This window comes from Sinocyclocheilus rhinocerous, unplaced genomic scaffold, assembly GCF_001515625.1.
Source record: "Sinocyclocheilus rhinocerous isolate Xijiao unplaced genomic scaffold, SAMN03320098_v1.1 scaffold1510, whole genome shotgun sequence".
Lineage (NCBI taxonomy): Eukaryota > Metazoa > Chordata > Actinopteri > Cypriniformes > Cyprinidae > Sinocyclocheilus > Sinocyclocheilus rhinocerous.
In genome coordinates, this window is record NW_015664185.1 from 540,331 (window position 1) to 558,697 (window position 18,367).

The following is an 18,367-nucleotide window of genomic DNA, read 5'->3' on the forward strand; positions in this document are numbered from 1 at the left end:
CCACGCCACATCAATTTGGTAACAGCGCCACCTATTGGTCAAGAGTAATAAACCATTCATTAACCATTAATAATTACATTCATAAAAATGCTAATAACTTTTGATTGCATTAGCCTATTGCAATGAAACTGGTCTCAAAATATTCCTTGGATTATGCCGGCAACATGGATACCAAATATGCCACACTAACCTGAACTTCCTGTCCGCCATTTTGATTTATGTTGAAAACCTACTTTTTTTAACTCCCCGTCACTCGTTGGTCCGATTTTCACCAAAATCGAGTCAGATGATCTTCAGACTGTGCTGACAAAATATTATGGATTTCGTGTTTTTGATTTATGTTGAAAACCTACTTTTTTAAACTCCTCGCCACTCGTTGGTCCGATTTTCACCAAAATCGAGTCAGATGATCTTCAGACTGTGCTGACATAGAGTTATGGATTCCGTGTCGATAGATGAAACCGTTTTCGTACAGCGCTGCTACAAATTTTAGTAATGGCGCCAAAATGACTCTGAGGCTATATCTCTTTAAAGCTTTGACATAATGACAACAAACTTTGTGTGTGCCATTGCCACCTCACACAGAACACACCAAAACTATATGATTACAGCGCCACCTTTTGGTCAAAAGTGATAAGCCATTTAATCACATTACTAGTGGTTGTATTTATGGTTTTTCAGCCATTTCAATTACAATCATCCTAAAATTGGTTTTATTACTCATTGTTGTATTTGGTCTGATGCTCCATGCCATGCTTAGCTCCTCAATTAGCCTCTGGAGTGCTTGGCCCCGTGATTGCTGCTTGCAGCTATATTTATTTTTAGTCAAAAAATGCAATATTTTAAGAACGCTTAGACTTTGTTATTACGAAAATCGGTATGCATCTTCGACACCGTGCCCTGAGGGTACACAAAAATTTTGGGTGCAGCGCCACCTTGTGGTCAAAAGTTATAAAGCAATTCACAAAAATGCTAATAACGTTTGAATAAATTGGGCTATTGTAATGAGACTGATGTTGATAGATTCCTTGGATCATGCCGAGATTATCGATACCAATTTTTCCATAATAGACTGAACTTCCTGTCCGCCATTTTGATTCATGTTGAAAACCTACTTTTTCGAACTCCTCCTAGACCGTTAGTCCAATCTTCACCAAATTTGACTCGGATCATCTTCAGACCAAGCTGGCAAAAAGTTATGGATTTTGTGTCGATATACGAAACGGTTTTCGTTTAGCGCCTCAACGAATTTGCTGGAAAAATGCCAAAATGCATCTGAGGCTGTATCTCTGCAAAGCACATGTCATAAATATGACATACTAAGTCATAATTATGAGATAAAAAGTTGAAATCATATAAAAAGTCAAATATGAGGTCAAAATTATGACACATGTACATAATTATGAGATAATTATGACTTTTTTTAATAACTGTAACTTTTTGACATAATTATGATTTTGTATCTCATAATTATGACTTTGCAACATTATTATGACTCCGTTTTTCAACTTTTAATGTCATAATTCAATTCAGTTAATTATGACTTTTTCTTAATATTTTCATCTTTTTTTGTCTCAACTTACCATTTATCTCATAATTACTAATTAGAATGTCATAATTTTGACTTATGTTTACTTTTTTATATCATACTTTAAACTTTTTATCCAATAACTGTCACTTTTTTTTTTATTTACCAAAGCATGTTTCCATGCATAGAGAAGAAGCCAATGTGATTTTCAAGTACAAGTACAACCAGTAACATGTTTATTTTGGTTTATTTTAATATACAACTCTTCATGACTGCAAAAATCCACCGTCAGGGTCAGAAAAAAACACTCAGAATAACTAGAGCAGTGTAGTTGTTTGACATTCTAGAATAACTAAGCTGGATTTACTCAATTTAAACCACACCATCTCTGTGAACTCTGTGTCTTCTGTTCATACTAACCTTTAAATATTATACACAAACCACACTGAAAGTCTGAGAAAGTGTTCTGCAGCTCCCATTTAAGAGCGGCCCGTAAAAGCTGTTTGAGAGGTGCTGCTGAGGTTCAAGTGTGTGGCACATTTGCGGTTCCAGGATGAGGAGGGGCTGCTCATAAAGACGCCCCGACATCTGGTAGAGGTTTCAGAGAGGCTCTCTGGATGATTCAGGATTTAGAGAGACGGCCTTGTACTGTAGGGCTTGAATTCAGTTAGCTGTGTATTAGCTATATCAGTAGCTCAGAAACAGCCAAATATATTTAGAAAACTATGTGAAAAATGAAATCAAGTGAACATAAACCACTCTGGATTCACTTCATTTTCTCTTCCATATAATTTCAAAGCATACTGAAATCTGGTCTGGAATAGAGTGTACAGTTAAATAAACGTTAGCTGGACAAGACAGAATGCAAGGAGACAAAAACCAGGTGGTTTTTGACTAACTAGTGTAACATTTTGACCGAAACAATTGCTGCATGCAAATTGGGATCAGCACATGCCTTTTGAGTGCATTTGTACTTTGTCTCATTTTTACAATTATTTTAGTAAACAGTCATGATTATGACGTAGTATGTCATAATAAGTTTGAGTGTTTGTCATAATATTGATAATGTCATTATTATCTCATAATTCTGTCTGAGTATCTTGTAATTGTGACCTCATTTTTATCTCATGCGACTTTGGATCTCATAGTTATGACTTAGTATTTTAGTAATCTCAGCTTTTTATGTCATACTTTTGACTTTTTACCTCATAATTATGATTTAGTATGTCATAAATTTGACTTTGTATCTCATAGTTGTCACTCAGTGTCTTAGTAAGTTCAGGTTTTTTATCTCATAACTTCAACTTTTTATCTCATAATTCTAACATAATTTTGAATTGTATATTACAGTTGTGAATTAGTATCTTCATCTCAGCTTTTTGTCATAATTTTGACTTTTACCTCATAATTATGATTTAGTATCTCATAATTTTGACCTGCCATATTATTGACTTCTTATATCATTATTTCAACTTTTTCTCATAATTTACATAATTTTGACTTTATCTCATAATTATGATTTAGTATGCCATAATTTTGACTTTGTATCTCATAGGTACCAATTAGTGTCTTGTACATTTTGTCATAATTTCTACCTTTTATCTCATAATTATGACTTAGTATCTCATAACTGACAATTTTAACTTTGTATCTCATAGTTATCACTTAGTGTCTTAGTAAGTTCAGTTTTTTATTCCAACATAATTTTGACTTAGTATTTTATTAATATCAGCTTTTTGTCATAATTTCAAGTTTTTATCTCATAACCAATGACCCCTCTAATTTTTTTTTCTTGCTGAGCAAAACTTTTCTCTATTGGGCGGACATTTCAGCCACCTGAGAAAAAAACATTCCTTATACACCTAGGGTTGGGTATCATTTGAATTTTATCAATTCCGATTCTGATTCTGCTTATCGATTCCTAGTTTCGATTCCAATAAGATAAAAAATCCATTATAAAAAAATTAAGTCAAACATTTAGATATCAAACATTTATTCTGTCTTTTTACAAAGCATTCTGTTGCAGCTGAATAACATGAGCAAAAATCAGCAGCCTACAGAACACTGCAAGAGGATATATAGATATAAATATAGATTAATTAAAGTTATTAAAAATATTCAGTCAAGATCAGTGAATGATTTTCTTTTGTTCTTTGATTAACATTAATGACAGGCAGCACGTTTATTAAGCTGCTGTCTTTTTAACACCGAACGCACGCAGATCTAAAAATAATGTACACCTGTGTTTTCTTTCTCATCTGTTTACGTTCACTTAAGACAAAAAAGGCTGTGTTTATGATGTTATACTGACGTAGTTTTCTGCATACTGGTCGATAAATATGAAAGAAGTCAGTTTTGACATGGAACAACCTTTTCTACAGTGGAAATACACGGAACGGTTCGAGAACGGACACAAACCAGGAACCTGCACCGCGACCGCTGTTCTCTGTGCTCGCGCTTGCGCTTCGTGTGCACGCAAACAGGGTGCATGTTCTTTCCGTCCCTGAAAATAAATCGTTTTAAATCACATTAAAATGCGAATGCAGGAATCGTTAAGCAGAATCGAAATGCACGCGTCTTATCGAATACCCGGTTCTTTGAAATTTGGAACCGGTTCTAAAATGGAACCGGTTTTTGATACCCAACCCTAACCACACCTGTATAGTGCACACACAAAAAAGTGTGTAACTTTTAACTTTAATGTGCTATTTATATTTGATATATTTTGAATTTTTTTTACAGTGCTGTTACCAAGAAATTCTATTTAAAATCTACAGTTCAATTCTTTATAATTATATTATATTATATTACACATATCACATATATGTATGACACATATGACACACATATCAAGATGGCGCTGCGGATGGGTGCCTCGGTATGAGCTCTCCAGTTATTTTAATGTTTTTGTTAGTTTTTCCTGTCTGTTGTTTTTCAAACAAAATAAGTTTTACCAGGGATGAACTGCTGAACATTCGACAGTACACACCACTCAATCTTCTACTCGTGTTTGATAACACGGACGTTTTGTTGAACATTTTAGTTGGCGGAGCAGCGGCGCTGTTCAAACGTTTTAATACGCGTAAGTGTGGAAAGCGAGCCTGCGCGCTCGTCAAGCTCCGACAGCACGGCTTTAGAACGGCGTGCGTAGCATCCATCTGGCAAATCTCCACTCTCTACCCAACAAAATGGACGAACGTCTGCTCTCCCGAATAAATAAGGACTTTTCGAACTCTGCTGCTTTGTGTTTTACGGAAACCTGGCTGAATGAAGCCATTCTGGACAGCGTGTTACATCTCCCGGGCTTCCAGCTGTTCAGAGTGGATCGCGACGCAGAATCAACAACACCCGGACTCTGTTATAATCATTCTTGGTGACTTTAATAAAGCAAATTTCTCCTGTGAACTGCCAAAATACAGACAGCACGTTACATGTCCTACCAGAGACAGTAATATACTTGGTCCACAATAAAGGATGCACATCACTCTGTCCCACGGGCAGCTTTGGGGCTCTCTGATCACTGTCTGGTTCCTCTTATACCGACCGACAGGCAGAAACTGAAATCAGCTAAACCTGTAATAAGGACTGTAAAAAGATGGACTAATGAAGCAGAGCGGGATTTACAAGCCTGCTTCGACTGCACTGACTGGAGTGTTTTTGAAGCTGCAGCCACCGATCTGGACAAGCTCACAGGTTCTGTAACATCATACATCAGTTTCTGTGAGGATATGTGCATTCCTACCAGGACTCATTTAACTTACAACAACAACAACAAACTGTGGTTCACAGCGAAACTCAGACAACTCCGTCAGGCCAAAGAGGACGCCTACAGGAGTGGGGACAGAGTCTTCTATAAACAGGCCAAAACACACTGATAAAGGAGATCAGCGTGGCTAAAAGGAACTACTCTGAAAATCTGAGAAACCAGTTTTCTGCCAACGACCCTGCTTCAGTGTGGAAAGGACTGAAAGACATCACCAACTACAACTGCCTGTCTGAAAACCTGTGCTGACCAGCTGGCTTCCATCTTCACACAGATTTTCAACAGATCACTGGAGCTGAGCGAAGTCCCTTCCGGCTTCAAACGCTCCACCCTCATCCCCATCCCAAAGAAACCCAAAATCACAGGACTGAATGACTACAGACCTGTGGCTTTAACGTTTGTGGCCATGAAGTCGTTTGAAAGACTGGTGCTGGCCCACCTGAAGGACATCATTGGACGCTTGCTGGACCCCTGCAGTTTGCTTATCGAGTAAACAGGTCCATGAATGATGTGGTAAACATGGGACTGCATTATATTCTACAACATCTGGACAAACCAGGGACTTATGTGAGGATCCTGTTTGTGGACTTTAGTTTAGGCTTCAACACCATCATCCCAACACTCCTCCAGACCAAACTAACCCCCCTCTCTGTTCCTAGCTCTATCTGTCAGTGGATCACCAGCTTTCTGACAGATAGGCAACAGCTAGTGAGACTGGGGAAATTCATGTCAAACAGCCGCACCATCAGCACTGGTGCCCCCCAGGGATTTGTGCTCTCCCCACTGCTCTTCTCCCTCTACACAAATGACTGCACCTCTAAAGAGCTCTCTGTCAAGCTCCTGAAGTTCGCAGACGACACTACAGTCATCGGCCTCATCCAGGACAGAGACGAGTCTGCTTACAGAAAGGAGGTTAAAAAATTCATTATTTCTTCTGCTTAGAGGAAACATTGCTCATAACTATGACCTGTCATTTGCACTATTGCCTCATTTTTATTAAATTTTATTAAATTTAAGTGTTAAAACAAGAAAGTGTGAGTAAATGAATGACAAGTAATTCTTAGTGAATTCCTCTTGAATCTGAACACCGGAAGCATTTGGCCTGTAGCTCGTTCTGCGGTGGGTTTGATGAAATGAGTCTAATTTTCTCCAGTAGACACAGAGGAAGCAGAAAATAGCAGTAATGAATGAGCTGAAATAGTCGATCGGGTCGTCGGTATTCCAGCAGGCCATGGCTGAAATTAGCGAAAGGGAGCTTTGGATGAGTCCAGGAGATGTTCTGTGATTTACAGGCCTGGGGAACTTCAAAAGTCTGGCCGGGCCTCTGACGCAGATGAGCGAAGAGACTCGCTCCACAGCTGTTGTTTCTGAGGCCTCTGGAGCGCTTCATGTCCTGCCAAGAAAACGCTGTGCCTCACATCTGACCTCAGGGTGAAAAGTCTCCCTGCTCTGGAGTAAAAGCCCTTCGGCCATCTGTGGCATACTGGTACTGTGTTGTTCATCAGCACGCACCCCGAAACAAAGCGCATCAATGAAATGGAACTAAGAGATGCATGCATAACTTATTTTTAATATAGTCTTTGATTGCCTAACTGGTCCTTTCTGTGATTTTGTATGCATGTTTAATTGCTACAAATGAGCAATTTTGCAATAGTTTTCTGCTCGTTTTTGACCGTTATTGAATTGTTTCTATCGTATTGCAGCATAAATGGTTACAGCATGCTATTATACACATTTACACCAATTTTCTTTCCAGTGGATCTGACCGATTCTTGGAAGTGAGTCTCCTGTGTATTTTTTGTTAGCTACAAGCCAAGACCAAAGCAGAGATTACAACATTAGTGAGATGCTGTGGATGCTTTGGCGCAGAGCTGATCGCTGGAGCGCGTTAATGAGTCCGATCTGGACAGAGACCAGCGTCAGGGACGTTACTGCCCGACTCTCACTACACAGCCAGACATACGTCAGCTACTGTCTGTAATACACTGGCTGTTCAGAAGTTTGGGGTCAATTAGTTTTTTAAATGTTTTTAAAAGAGTCTCTTCTGCTCACCAAGGCTGCATTTATTTCATTAAAAATACAGTAAAAATTGTGAAATATTATTACAATGTAAAATAGCTGTTTTCTATGTTAATATCTGTTAAAATGTCATTCATATTTTGTGGAAACCGTGACTCGTTTTATTTTTCAGGATTCACAGATGAATAGAAAATAAAAAAAACAGCATTTATTTGAAATAGAAATCTGTTGTAACAATATAAATGTCACTTTTGATCCATTTAATGCGTCCCTGATGAATAAAAGTGTTCATTTCTTACTAACTTACAAATTTGAACAGTTGCATTTTAGTTATTAACATTAACAAAGATTAATAAATGCTGTAAAAAAGTATATATGTCTATGCTAAAACTTTAAAATTCTAATTCAGATATACAAATGAAATATATAAATAAACAACAAAAACTATAGGCCTAATAGTATATCAATGATACTTAAAGGCCACTGGTATTAGTGAGACTGACAGGTGAATTGGTTTATTACGACCTCTTTTAGTTACTCAATCGCACATGAAACGTCTGAAGCCACTCTGCATGATGTAGAAGCAAACGCTTCGCTCTCAAGAGCCGTGATGCTGAGATCTGATACACCACAGACTCATTTTAGATGCTTATTTCACAAATGTAGGCCTTCAGAACACATGGATTTGCCTCCAGATGCCTTTTCAACAGTTTGAGAGTTTGAGCTGGAAGCGTCAGAGACGGAAGGCGGCGCGAGACAATAAAGAAACCAGGGCCTGTTTTTTCTTCAGCTGTGGATTGGAACCAGCTCTCTCTTAATGAAGCATATGGCCCACACATTGCTGCTTAAAAAGGGCCTCAGTGGGTGATGGCATTATGGGTAAAATAACATGTGTTAGTCTTAAAAATGCAGAGGGCGGTCAGATCTGGTATGCATCTGTTGCGCTGGGTGGTAATGAGTTCACAGACATGTGACTTTAAAGAAAACATGGCCGTCCTGCTGCTGGAAATCATCGCAGTGTTGCATTCTGGGAGGCGGATCCGTTTGAAATCAATACAGCTAATTGGATTACAGAAAACACGTCTGGACCCGCCTCTCGGAGCGTCTCATTGGTCGATTGCATGACTGTCAAGAGTGTGTTTCAGCATATGTTAAAACTGTGGAATAAAAATCACATAAAGCATGTTCAAATCATTTTATATATTTTATATCAACAGAAAAAATTGTTACAAATTAAAAGATGTAAAAAAATTATTTTTGTGTATAAATTACTAATTGTTACAAATTAAAAAATTATTTATGTGTATGCACTTATACACTAATGTTCAAAATTTTGGGGTTAGTAAGAAGAAATTGATGCTTTTATTCAGTAAGGACGCATTAAATTAATCAGAAGTGACAGTAAAGACATTTATAACATTACAAAGGATTTCTATTTCAAATAAATGCTGTTCTTTTGAACTTTCTATTCATCTGTGAATCCTGAAAAATAAAATGTATCACAGTTTCCACAAAAATATTGGGCAGCACAACTGTTTTCAACATTGATAATAATCAGAAATGTTTCTTGAGCAGCAAATCAGCATATTAGAATGATTTCTGAAGATCATGTGACACTGAAGACTGGAGTAATGATGCTGAAAATACAGCTTTGATCACAGGAATAAATTACAGTTTAATGTATATTCACATAGAAAAGAGTTATTTGAAATTGTAATAATATTTCACAATTTCTACTGTATTTTTGAATCAAATAAATGTATCCTTGTTGAGCAGAAGAGACGTCTTTAATAAAATCATTGTGAATATTTACTATTTGTAATCTGCAGTGGCTTCGGGTTGATTTTTGAGGTCTGTAGAGAAACTGATGGTTGATTTTAAAGGTCTTGAGTGGATCTGATGGCTGTATTTGAGGTAGTTGTCGACTGCTTGCTTTACATGTGAGCAGGTTGGGGTTTGTACAGCGGTGGGCCGTTGAGCATTTTTGTGGTTCAGACGTCAGATGATTGAGTCTGTTCCTGAAGGTGTTTATGACAGATCTCAGTCATATGTCTGGATCTGACTCGTTCCATGTGATCATTTAACAACAAAACCTCTAAATGTTCCTGTCAGTAAGGTATGAGAACATGATAATGTCTCAAACCATCACAGCGGCAGCCTCAGGGAAACATCAAATCTCGCCTCCTCAAGAAAATCTAACCCAGTTGTTTCTCTGTTACTTTGGGGTTGAAGGTGGAAGGGATTTTGCAGTAGATGTAATCGTATTTGACGCCGTCATCGTTTCAGCGTCCCTGAGGAGGAAATGCTTCAGATGGAGGTGTTTGCTTTTCCTGTGGTTTCTGGGCTGTATATTGAACTAACACCTCCTCTCTTCATCTCCTCTTGTTTTTTTTTTCCATGTTTCTCCTCCAGGAGCTCAAGGACAGACAGACGCAGGTCCACCGCTGCCCTCTACAGGGTGAGTACAGACATCAGACACAAGACAGACGTAAAAAGTCATGTTGTAAATCAGTGTTTGTGTCCTGTTTTCCAGTACAAATATCGAAACATTCTTATAATTGAGATGCATTGATTTAAAATGCAAAATGATGTAAGATAAGTAGTCCTGTTCTCTGAGAAATTGAGCAAAATAAAGTGAGTTGTACTACAATTATTAAAACTAAAACTAAATAAAAAATAAATAGAAATATAGAAAATAAAAAATGACAAAAGCGCAAAACAAAATTACTAAAACTTAAACTAAAATTAAAATAAAAACTCAAAATATAAAATAAAAAGTCATTCAAAATATTAATACAATATTAAAAATAAATATATTAAATGATACTATATTATATACGGAAAACTGAAAATCTAAAAATAAAAGCTAATTCAAAATACTACAATAGTATATAAATAATACTATAATAAAAGTGAAATAGAATTAAACTGCTGTAAGTGTAGTTTATATTATATACAGAAAACTGAAAATATAAAAATAAATATATATTATATCATATTAAATTATATTATATTATATACAGAAAATATAAAAAATATATATATTACATTATATTATATTATATACTAAAAACTGAAAATATAAAAGTTTATATTATATACAGAAAACTGAAAATATAAAAATAAATATATATATTATATACTGAAAATATAAAAATAAAAGCTAATTCAAAATATTAATAAATACTACAATATTTGATAAATAATACTAAAATATTATGCTTAAAAGAGCAGATATCGGCCAGTGGGGTCAGAAAAAATAATTTTGTTTTCCCTATGAATTAATTAGATTTTTTTGACTCCATTGGCAGATATTTGTTCTTATTTTAAGCATAAACTCACTTTGTTTTGATTAATATTTCAGGAAACAAGACTTAATATCTTCACCATTTTGTGTCTCAAGTACATGTATCTTGATTTAAGAATGTTTAGACACTTGTACTGTTGAACAAGACACTTTTTGCAATGTGTTTCATACTTTTGGACCCTACTGTATGTAGTGTACTCAGTGTAGTGCACTCAGTGTAGTGTGCTCACAGTACTTGTGTGTGTGTGTGTGTGTGTGTGTGTGTGTGTGTTTAGTGGTTTTGCCTCCAGAAAAGGCTGAAGGATGTGAGAGTTTTCTGCCGTCTGGAGATGCGCTGAAGGAAACCTGCAAAGGGAAGAAACGCATCAGTCTAGATGTGAGTTCACACCAAACAACAAACTGCAGCTAAATACAGTTTATATTTATTTATTATTTTTAATGATTATTTATTATTTATATTTTATATGACTCGAACACACACATTTGCACAAAATACACTGATAAATTTAAAAAAGAAAATTAAAATTCAGAGTATAATCAGTGTATATTTTCATTTATCATTAACATTTAAATATTTATTTCTTTACAAAATGCCACACAGAGATTTGTGGGAACGTTATTAAGTGATAACTCAAATGAATTGATGAGTCATTATTGAACCGATTCACTGAACTGATTCATCATCCAAATCAACTGAATCATTAAATTGGATTGGACTTCACAGCAATAGTTTAAAATATCTCTAAAAATATATCTACTAAAAATATCTCTGGAAAAGCTAAGCTATTTTGTAAAAGGCTGAACTATATTTTCATTTTACATTGACATTTATGCATTTAGTAGACGGTTTTATCCAAGCATTACATAAGAAGTCTTGTTTTTTTAATTGAGCAAAATGAAGTGTTTATGATTAAAATGAGAACAAATATGAATGAATGAACTCATCATATTTTCCCTTTGATCTAAACTGATTTTTCAGACCGCGTTAGCAGATATTTATTCTTGTTTCAATCATAAACGCACTTCATTTTGAATCTTTCATCTTTCCTTTAACCCAGTCCCAGAGAATGCACTCTCCAGTTGAGTCTGTGCTCAAATAACACTAACACAAAGCTGTGTGTCTGCGTTCACTGTAAAGCACTGCTCTGAATGAGACACATCAGTGACATGCGAACGCATTGCCACTCCAACAATTATAATCCGTGTTCAAAGATACCCATGTGTTACAGCTGAAACCGATAATTGCGGTTAAAAACATTTTTCCTGGAACAAGACGAAAAGCGCCTGTATAATCCCACGCAAAACTACTTATACATCCTCTTCAATGCCATCTTAAAGAGCTGACCTGAAACACAACAGCTGTAGGGATTCAATCTCTCCTTTATTAAAAGAATAATTTAACCATAAAAAAAAAACATTCTGTCATCATTTACTCACCCTTGTGTTTTTCCAAACCTGTTTGACTTGTATTCTGTGCAAAAACAAATGATAAAGCTTCTGTTTTACTTGCAGTACAGTGAAAGTTGATATTGGATCAGTTTTCATTAATATTTTTAATTATTAGCTTCTATTTTTTTTTCATTTTTATTTTAATTTTAGTTACATTTTTAGTAATTTTGTTTTGTGCTTTTGTCATTTGTAGTTACAATTACAATTTAGGTTTAATTTGAAAGAAAATAATATGGTTTGGAGTAATACATTTTTATTTGTAGTTTTATTTTTTAGTATTGTATTACAGTGTTTTAATTTTTAGATTGTGGGTTGCAGTGTTATTTTTGTATTATTTATATATTATTCTTATAGTTTTTTATTAATTTTTTGAATTAACTTATATTTTTATTTTTGTAGTTTTCATTTTAATTTTAGTTTGTTTTAATCCTTTTATTATGTGCTTTTGTTTTTTGAGTGAATTCTTATTATTTGGGATTGAGGTCCTCCTGCTGGTCACGTGTGTAACTGCATGTTTGCGTGTTGGATCTCTCAGGATCTGGAGTGTAACGTGTCTCTGGTTGATGACAACAGGCAGGAGTGGGTCTTCACGCTCTACGACTTCGACAACAGCGGAAGAGTCACAAAGGAGGTAAATACTGACGTTTATACAGGCCTCATTCAGAGACAGACACCTGACGCTCATTCCCTTCAGTAAAACGCATGAGAAAGCATTCATGTTGTGTGTGTGTGTGTTTAGGACATGTCCAGTTTGATGCACACTATCTATGATGTGGTGGACACCTCCGTCAATCACTCGTGTAACGGCAAACGAAAGACCCTGCGAGTGAAGCTGATGGTCACTCCTGAACTCGGAGCTCGCAGGAAGGACGGGACACACACCACGACCGGTGCCAATCTCGCACACACACACACACACACTCACACACACACACACTCACACATATTTTGAATTAGCTTATATTTTTATAGTTGTCATTTTCATTTGAGTTTGTTTTAATCCTTTTATTATGTGCTTTTGAGCTGACCTGAAACACAACAGCTTTAGAGATTCAATCCTTTATTAAAAGAATAATTTAACCATAAAAAAAAAACATTCTGTCATCATTTACTCACCCTCGTGTTTTTCCAAACCTGTTTGACTTGTATTCTGTGCAAAAACAAACGATAAAACTTCTGTTTTACTTGCAGTACAGTGAAAGTTGATATTGGATCTAGGGGTCGACCGATTATCGGCCTGGCCAATTATCGCCGATATTAAGCTTTTTTATGGTTAGTGGTATTGGTCAAAACCGATAAAATAATTTAAAGAACATTTTTGTCAGAGCCCTTGTTATTCTTAATTTTGACATTATAAGACATATATACTGTATATCGGTTATCGGTCTACTTGAGCTGTAATAATCGGTAACACACACACACACACACAAATATACAAAAATAAGCACAATGTTCAGCAGCAGTGAAGGGCTGCATGACTGAAAGTATGAGTAACAATATAGATTTTATACAATAAAAATGGTTAATAATTTAAATAACCAAGCCATTTTAATTAAATACTTCACAAATAAAAGGTGCTTCATCTGATTTGGTTATTTTCCCTTTTTATTTGGAACTTGAATGTTTTTGTTAATATTTTGAATTAGGTGTTATTTACATTTTTTCTGTTTTCACTTTCATTTTAGTTGAAGTTTTAGTAATTTTGTTGTGTTTTTGTTATTTTTATTAGATTTTTTTTTCTGTATCGTTTTAATTAATTGTCTTTGTCTATATATTAGATTTGGTTTATTTAATTTTAGTGATTTTAGTAATTCAATTTAAATTAAATGAAAAAAAAATGCTGCCTTGGAACTGACTGAAATAAAAAAGTATATATATATATATATATATATATATATATTAATTTTGTCTTGCAGATAGAAACCTGACAAATTTGTTAGAAGCAGTGTATCATTATAGTTCTTGTTAATATTTTGAATTTGATTTAATTTTTTAATAAACATTTTAGTCATTTTTAGTAGTTTTTATTAATTTTTGTTTTTTAAATATGTCTATATAGTTTTTACTACATTTTTATGTTATTTTTAGTTATTTTAGCACTTCAAGGAAACTAAATGAAAAATAAACCTGACAAATATGCCAGAAACATTGTTTCACTGATATGCTATTACAGTTTTTGTTAATATTTTGAATTAAGTTTTTTTTATACATTTTTTCTGTTTTCACTTTCATTTTAGTTGAAGTTTTAGTAATTTTGTTGTGTTTTTGTTATTTTTATTAGATTTTTTTTTCTGTATCGTTTTAATTAATTGTCTTTGTCTATATATTAGATTTGGTTTATTTAATTTTAGTGATTTTAGTAATTCAAGTTAAATTAAATGAAAAAAAAATGCTGCCTTGGAACTGACTGAAATAAAAAAGTATATATATATATATATATTATTTGATTTCATTTATTTTAATGGTTTTCATTTTAATGTTTTTTTTAATTGTTTCAGTTTTATTTTTAGGGGGCGTACACAAATAAATACATTTGGTTTGTGTCTTGATGAATTTAAACCATCAGATGATTAAAGATCAGAGGATTCATAACAAATGAATGAATCAGTTAAAAGACTCAAAAAGGTTTGGAATAAATTTTTTTTTTTTTTTAAATAGTATAATAATGTGTTTTAAATTTTAGATTTCTGTTGGTTGCAGTGTTATTTTAGTGTTGTTTATAGTTTAATAATGTATAGTTTTCATTAATATTTTTAATTATTAGCGTCTATTTTTTTTTCATTTTTATTTTAATTTTAGTTACATTTTTAGTAATTTTGTTTTGTGCTTTTGTCATTTGTATTTACAATTACAATTTAGGTTTAATTTGAAAGAAAATAATATGGTTTGGAGTAATACATTTTTATTTGTATTTTTATTTTTTAGTATTGTATTACAGTGTTTTAATTTTTAGATTGTGGGTTGCAGTGTTATTTTTGTATTATTTATATATTATTCTTATAGTTTTTTATTAATTTTTTGAATTAAGTACACAAATAAATACATTTGGTTTGTGTCTTGATGAATTTAAACCATCAGATGATTAAAGATCAGAGGATTCATAACAAATGAATGAATCAGTTAAAAGACTCAAAACAGTCAAACTAATATTAGGAAACAAAATAATGCACACTTTACATTTTTATTTTATTTATTTATTTTTAGCATATTATGATGTTTTAAACTTTAGTTTGTTGGTTGCAGTGTTATTTTAGTATCATATATATATATATATATATATATATTATAGTTTTTGTTAATATTTTTAATTAGCTTTTTAAGCTTTAATTTTAATTTGAGTGTAATTTTTTTTTAAATATTGTATTACTGTTTTTTTTAGATAATTTTTTTTGGTTGCAGTGTTATTTTAGTATTATTTTATACTATTTTAGTTTTTATTAATATTTTTGTATTAACTTTTAATTTTATATTTTCGGTTTTCATTTTAATTTTAGTTAAATTTTTTGTATTTTATGTTTTTTATTTAAAAAATTTTTTTATATCGTATCACTGTGTTTGTTGGTTGCAGTGTAATTTTAGTATTATTTATATACTATTATAGTTTTTATTAATATTTTAATACATTTCACATTTGAAGCTGCTGTAAAACACTGAACTCTACTTCGGTTTGTGCCTAATTTCTGAACTTTCTTTGCTCTCGCTTCAGACAGAGACGTGAATCGTTTGAGTCGCATCGAGTCGGTTCACGCGGAGGACAGACAGCAACACACACACATCAGGTGAGCCGCTGAAGTCCATATAAATCAGCATTATTGTCCCGTGTGTCCACATGGTGCATGAAGGGTGTGTTGTTCACAGAGGCCAGACTGCTGAAGCTCACCAGAGCAATCACTACTGTGTGGACGAGAACACAGAGAGACGAAATCATTACCTGGATCTGGCGGGAATAGAGAACTACTCCTCCAGATTTGACAGTAAGATTCTACTGAGCGTGTGTGTAATATCCCCAAAATACAGTCCTTATCAGTCTTCACAGAAAAACCTGTGGTGTTAAAGGGAGAATCTCAGGGGCACATTGCACTGAAAGGCAAATCTCACAAAACCCATCAGGAAATGTCATATTTCACCACAAAATTAAAAGAAATACAAAATATTTTGCATAAAATAAACGCATTTTTGGACCCTTACCGCATTAGTATTTATTCATTTATTTTTATTTGACATTATTTGCATACATTAAGCTCACCCCCTCCAATTTCTCATAAAAATCTCATGATTGAAATGCAAAAGAAATAATAGTAATACTATTTTAATTGTAAAGTCTTTACTCATCATGGTAGGAATTGTTGTGCTGCTTTTAATTTATGCAGAGTTTTAAAATTGTGTTTTATTAATTTTCCTGAAAACAGGATTTTTTTAATCCAAAATATATATTTTTAATATTTTCTTTTCTTTTATAAAATATAATTGCTTAATTTTTGTTAATTTTTCTGATGTTTTCTAAAAAAAAAAATTTTTTTGATCATTGTTCTGACTCTTTATAAAATATAATTTTATAATTGATCATTTTTAAATGTATAATTCCGTAATTTTTGTTCATTTTGCTGACCTTTTATAAAATATATTTTCTTTAATTTTGATCATTGTTCTGACCCTTTATGAAATATAATTCCTTAATTTTTGGTAATTTTTTCCAACATTTCATAAAATATAATTCCTATAATATAAAAATATTATTGTTGTTAATATAAAATATAAATATAGAATATTAAATAGATATTACATTTAATCAAATATTAAATTAAAATATAAAATAGAATTATTGTTCTGACCCTTCATAAAATATGATTGCTTAATTTTTGTTCATGTTGCCGACCTTTTAAAAAATATAATTTCCTTAATTTTGATTATTGTGCTGACTGTTTATAGTATAGAATTCCTTAATGTTTGTTCATTTTGTTCATTTTTTAAAAATATATATATTTCCCTTAATTTTGATAATTGTGCTGACCCTTTATAAAATATAATTCCTTCATTTTTGGTAATTTTTCCTACAATTCATAAAATATAATTCCTAAAATATAAAAATATAATTGTTGTTCTGACCCTTCATAAAATATGATTGCTTAATTTTTGTTCATGTTGCTGAACTTTAAAAAAATATATTTTCCTTCATTTTGATTATTGTGCTGACTGTTTATCGTATAGAATTCCTTAATTTTTGTTCATTTTGCCAGCCTTTTTTTTTTTATATATATATATATATATATTTCCCTTAATATGAATAATTGTGCTGACCCTTTATAAAATATGTTTTCCATAATGTTGATAATTGTTCTGACCCTTTACAAAAATATAATTCTTAATTTTCATTAATGTTCATGTTGCCGACCTTTTATCAAATATATAATATCTACTCCTTCTGCAAGGTTCCTCTCCTCCTGCGGCCCAGCAAGAGCAGCCCTCACGGTCTTCACACAACCAGAGCCGTTCCCGTTCCCACGAGCCCGAAACTCACGCCCATCAGCGGCGGTCGCAGGTCCTCGCCGACCCCTGCGCGGCCCCGGATCCCCGCGTGCGCGGCGGGCCCCAGTACATCAGGTCCCCCAAGGCCACGTCCAAAGGAGGCCAGTCTGCAGCCAAAACCAGCAAGTGCCACGGCTACTATCCGCCTGTGCCGGGCGTTTCCTTCCCAGCGGGTCAGAACGTGTACCATCTCGCCCAGCAGAACCAGTCTCAGCCCTCGCCGGGTCCCCAACACCCTCTCCAGCACAGTCACAGCAAGAGAATGAGAGCCAGAGCCAGAGAACAGGCCCTGTCGCCCTCCAAACACACCCAACAACAACAGCCCTCGCCAGACCGCGAGCAGAACGCCGGGTTTGTGCTTCCCGTGGTCCAGCGGCACGAACACCATCATCATCACGAACACCATCATCATCACCACTACCATCACTACCAGCAGACATGACTCCAGCAGGAGTCACTTATGGAGCGCAGACTCGGGAAGCTCTGGATGCGAGTTCATTTTAAACCGCATTGAGATTTCAGGCTAACTCTCGATGCCCGTCAGGTTTGTTCCTGTTGTGCAGTATGAATGTCCAGCAAGTATTTCTATAAAAGCATATGTGACCCTGGAGCACAAAACCAGTCTTAAGTGTCAATTTTTCAAAATTGAGATTTATGCATCATCTGAAAGCTGAATAAATAATCTTTCCATTGATGCATGGTGTGTTATGATAGGACAATATTTGGCCGAGATACAACTATTTGAAAATCTGGAATCTGAGGGTGCAAAAAAATC

General features: G+C 34.0%; 1 protein-coding gene across 1 annotated transcript in view; it reads left to right on the forward strand.

Moving 5' to 3' along the window:
* The window catches only part of nkd2b (NKD inhibitor of WNT signaling pathway 2b), a 47,382-nt gene extending 29,134 nt beyond the window's left edge, over positions 1–18,248 (forward strand). The window contains exons 4-10 of the mRNA XM_016540514.1: positions 9,723–9,768; positions 10,893–10,993; positions 12,602–12,697; positions 12,806–12,956; positions 15,773–15,845; positions 15,925–16,040; positions 17,496–18,248. Coding sequence (XP_016396000.1) covers positions 9,723–9,768; positions 10,893–10,993; positions 12,602–12,697; positions 12,806–12,956; positions 15,773–15,845; positions 15,925–16,040; positions 17,496–18,034 — 1,122 coding nt within the window. The 3' untranslated portion in view covers positions 18,035–18,248. The remainder of the gene's footprint in view (positions 1–9,722; positions 9,769–10,892; positions 10,994–12,601; positions 12,698–12,805; positions 12,957–15,772; positions 15,846–15,924; positions 16,041–17,495) is intronic.
* The last annotated feature ends 119 nt before the right edge of the window (positions 18,249–18,367 follow it).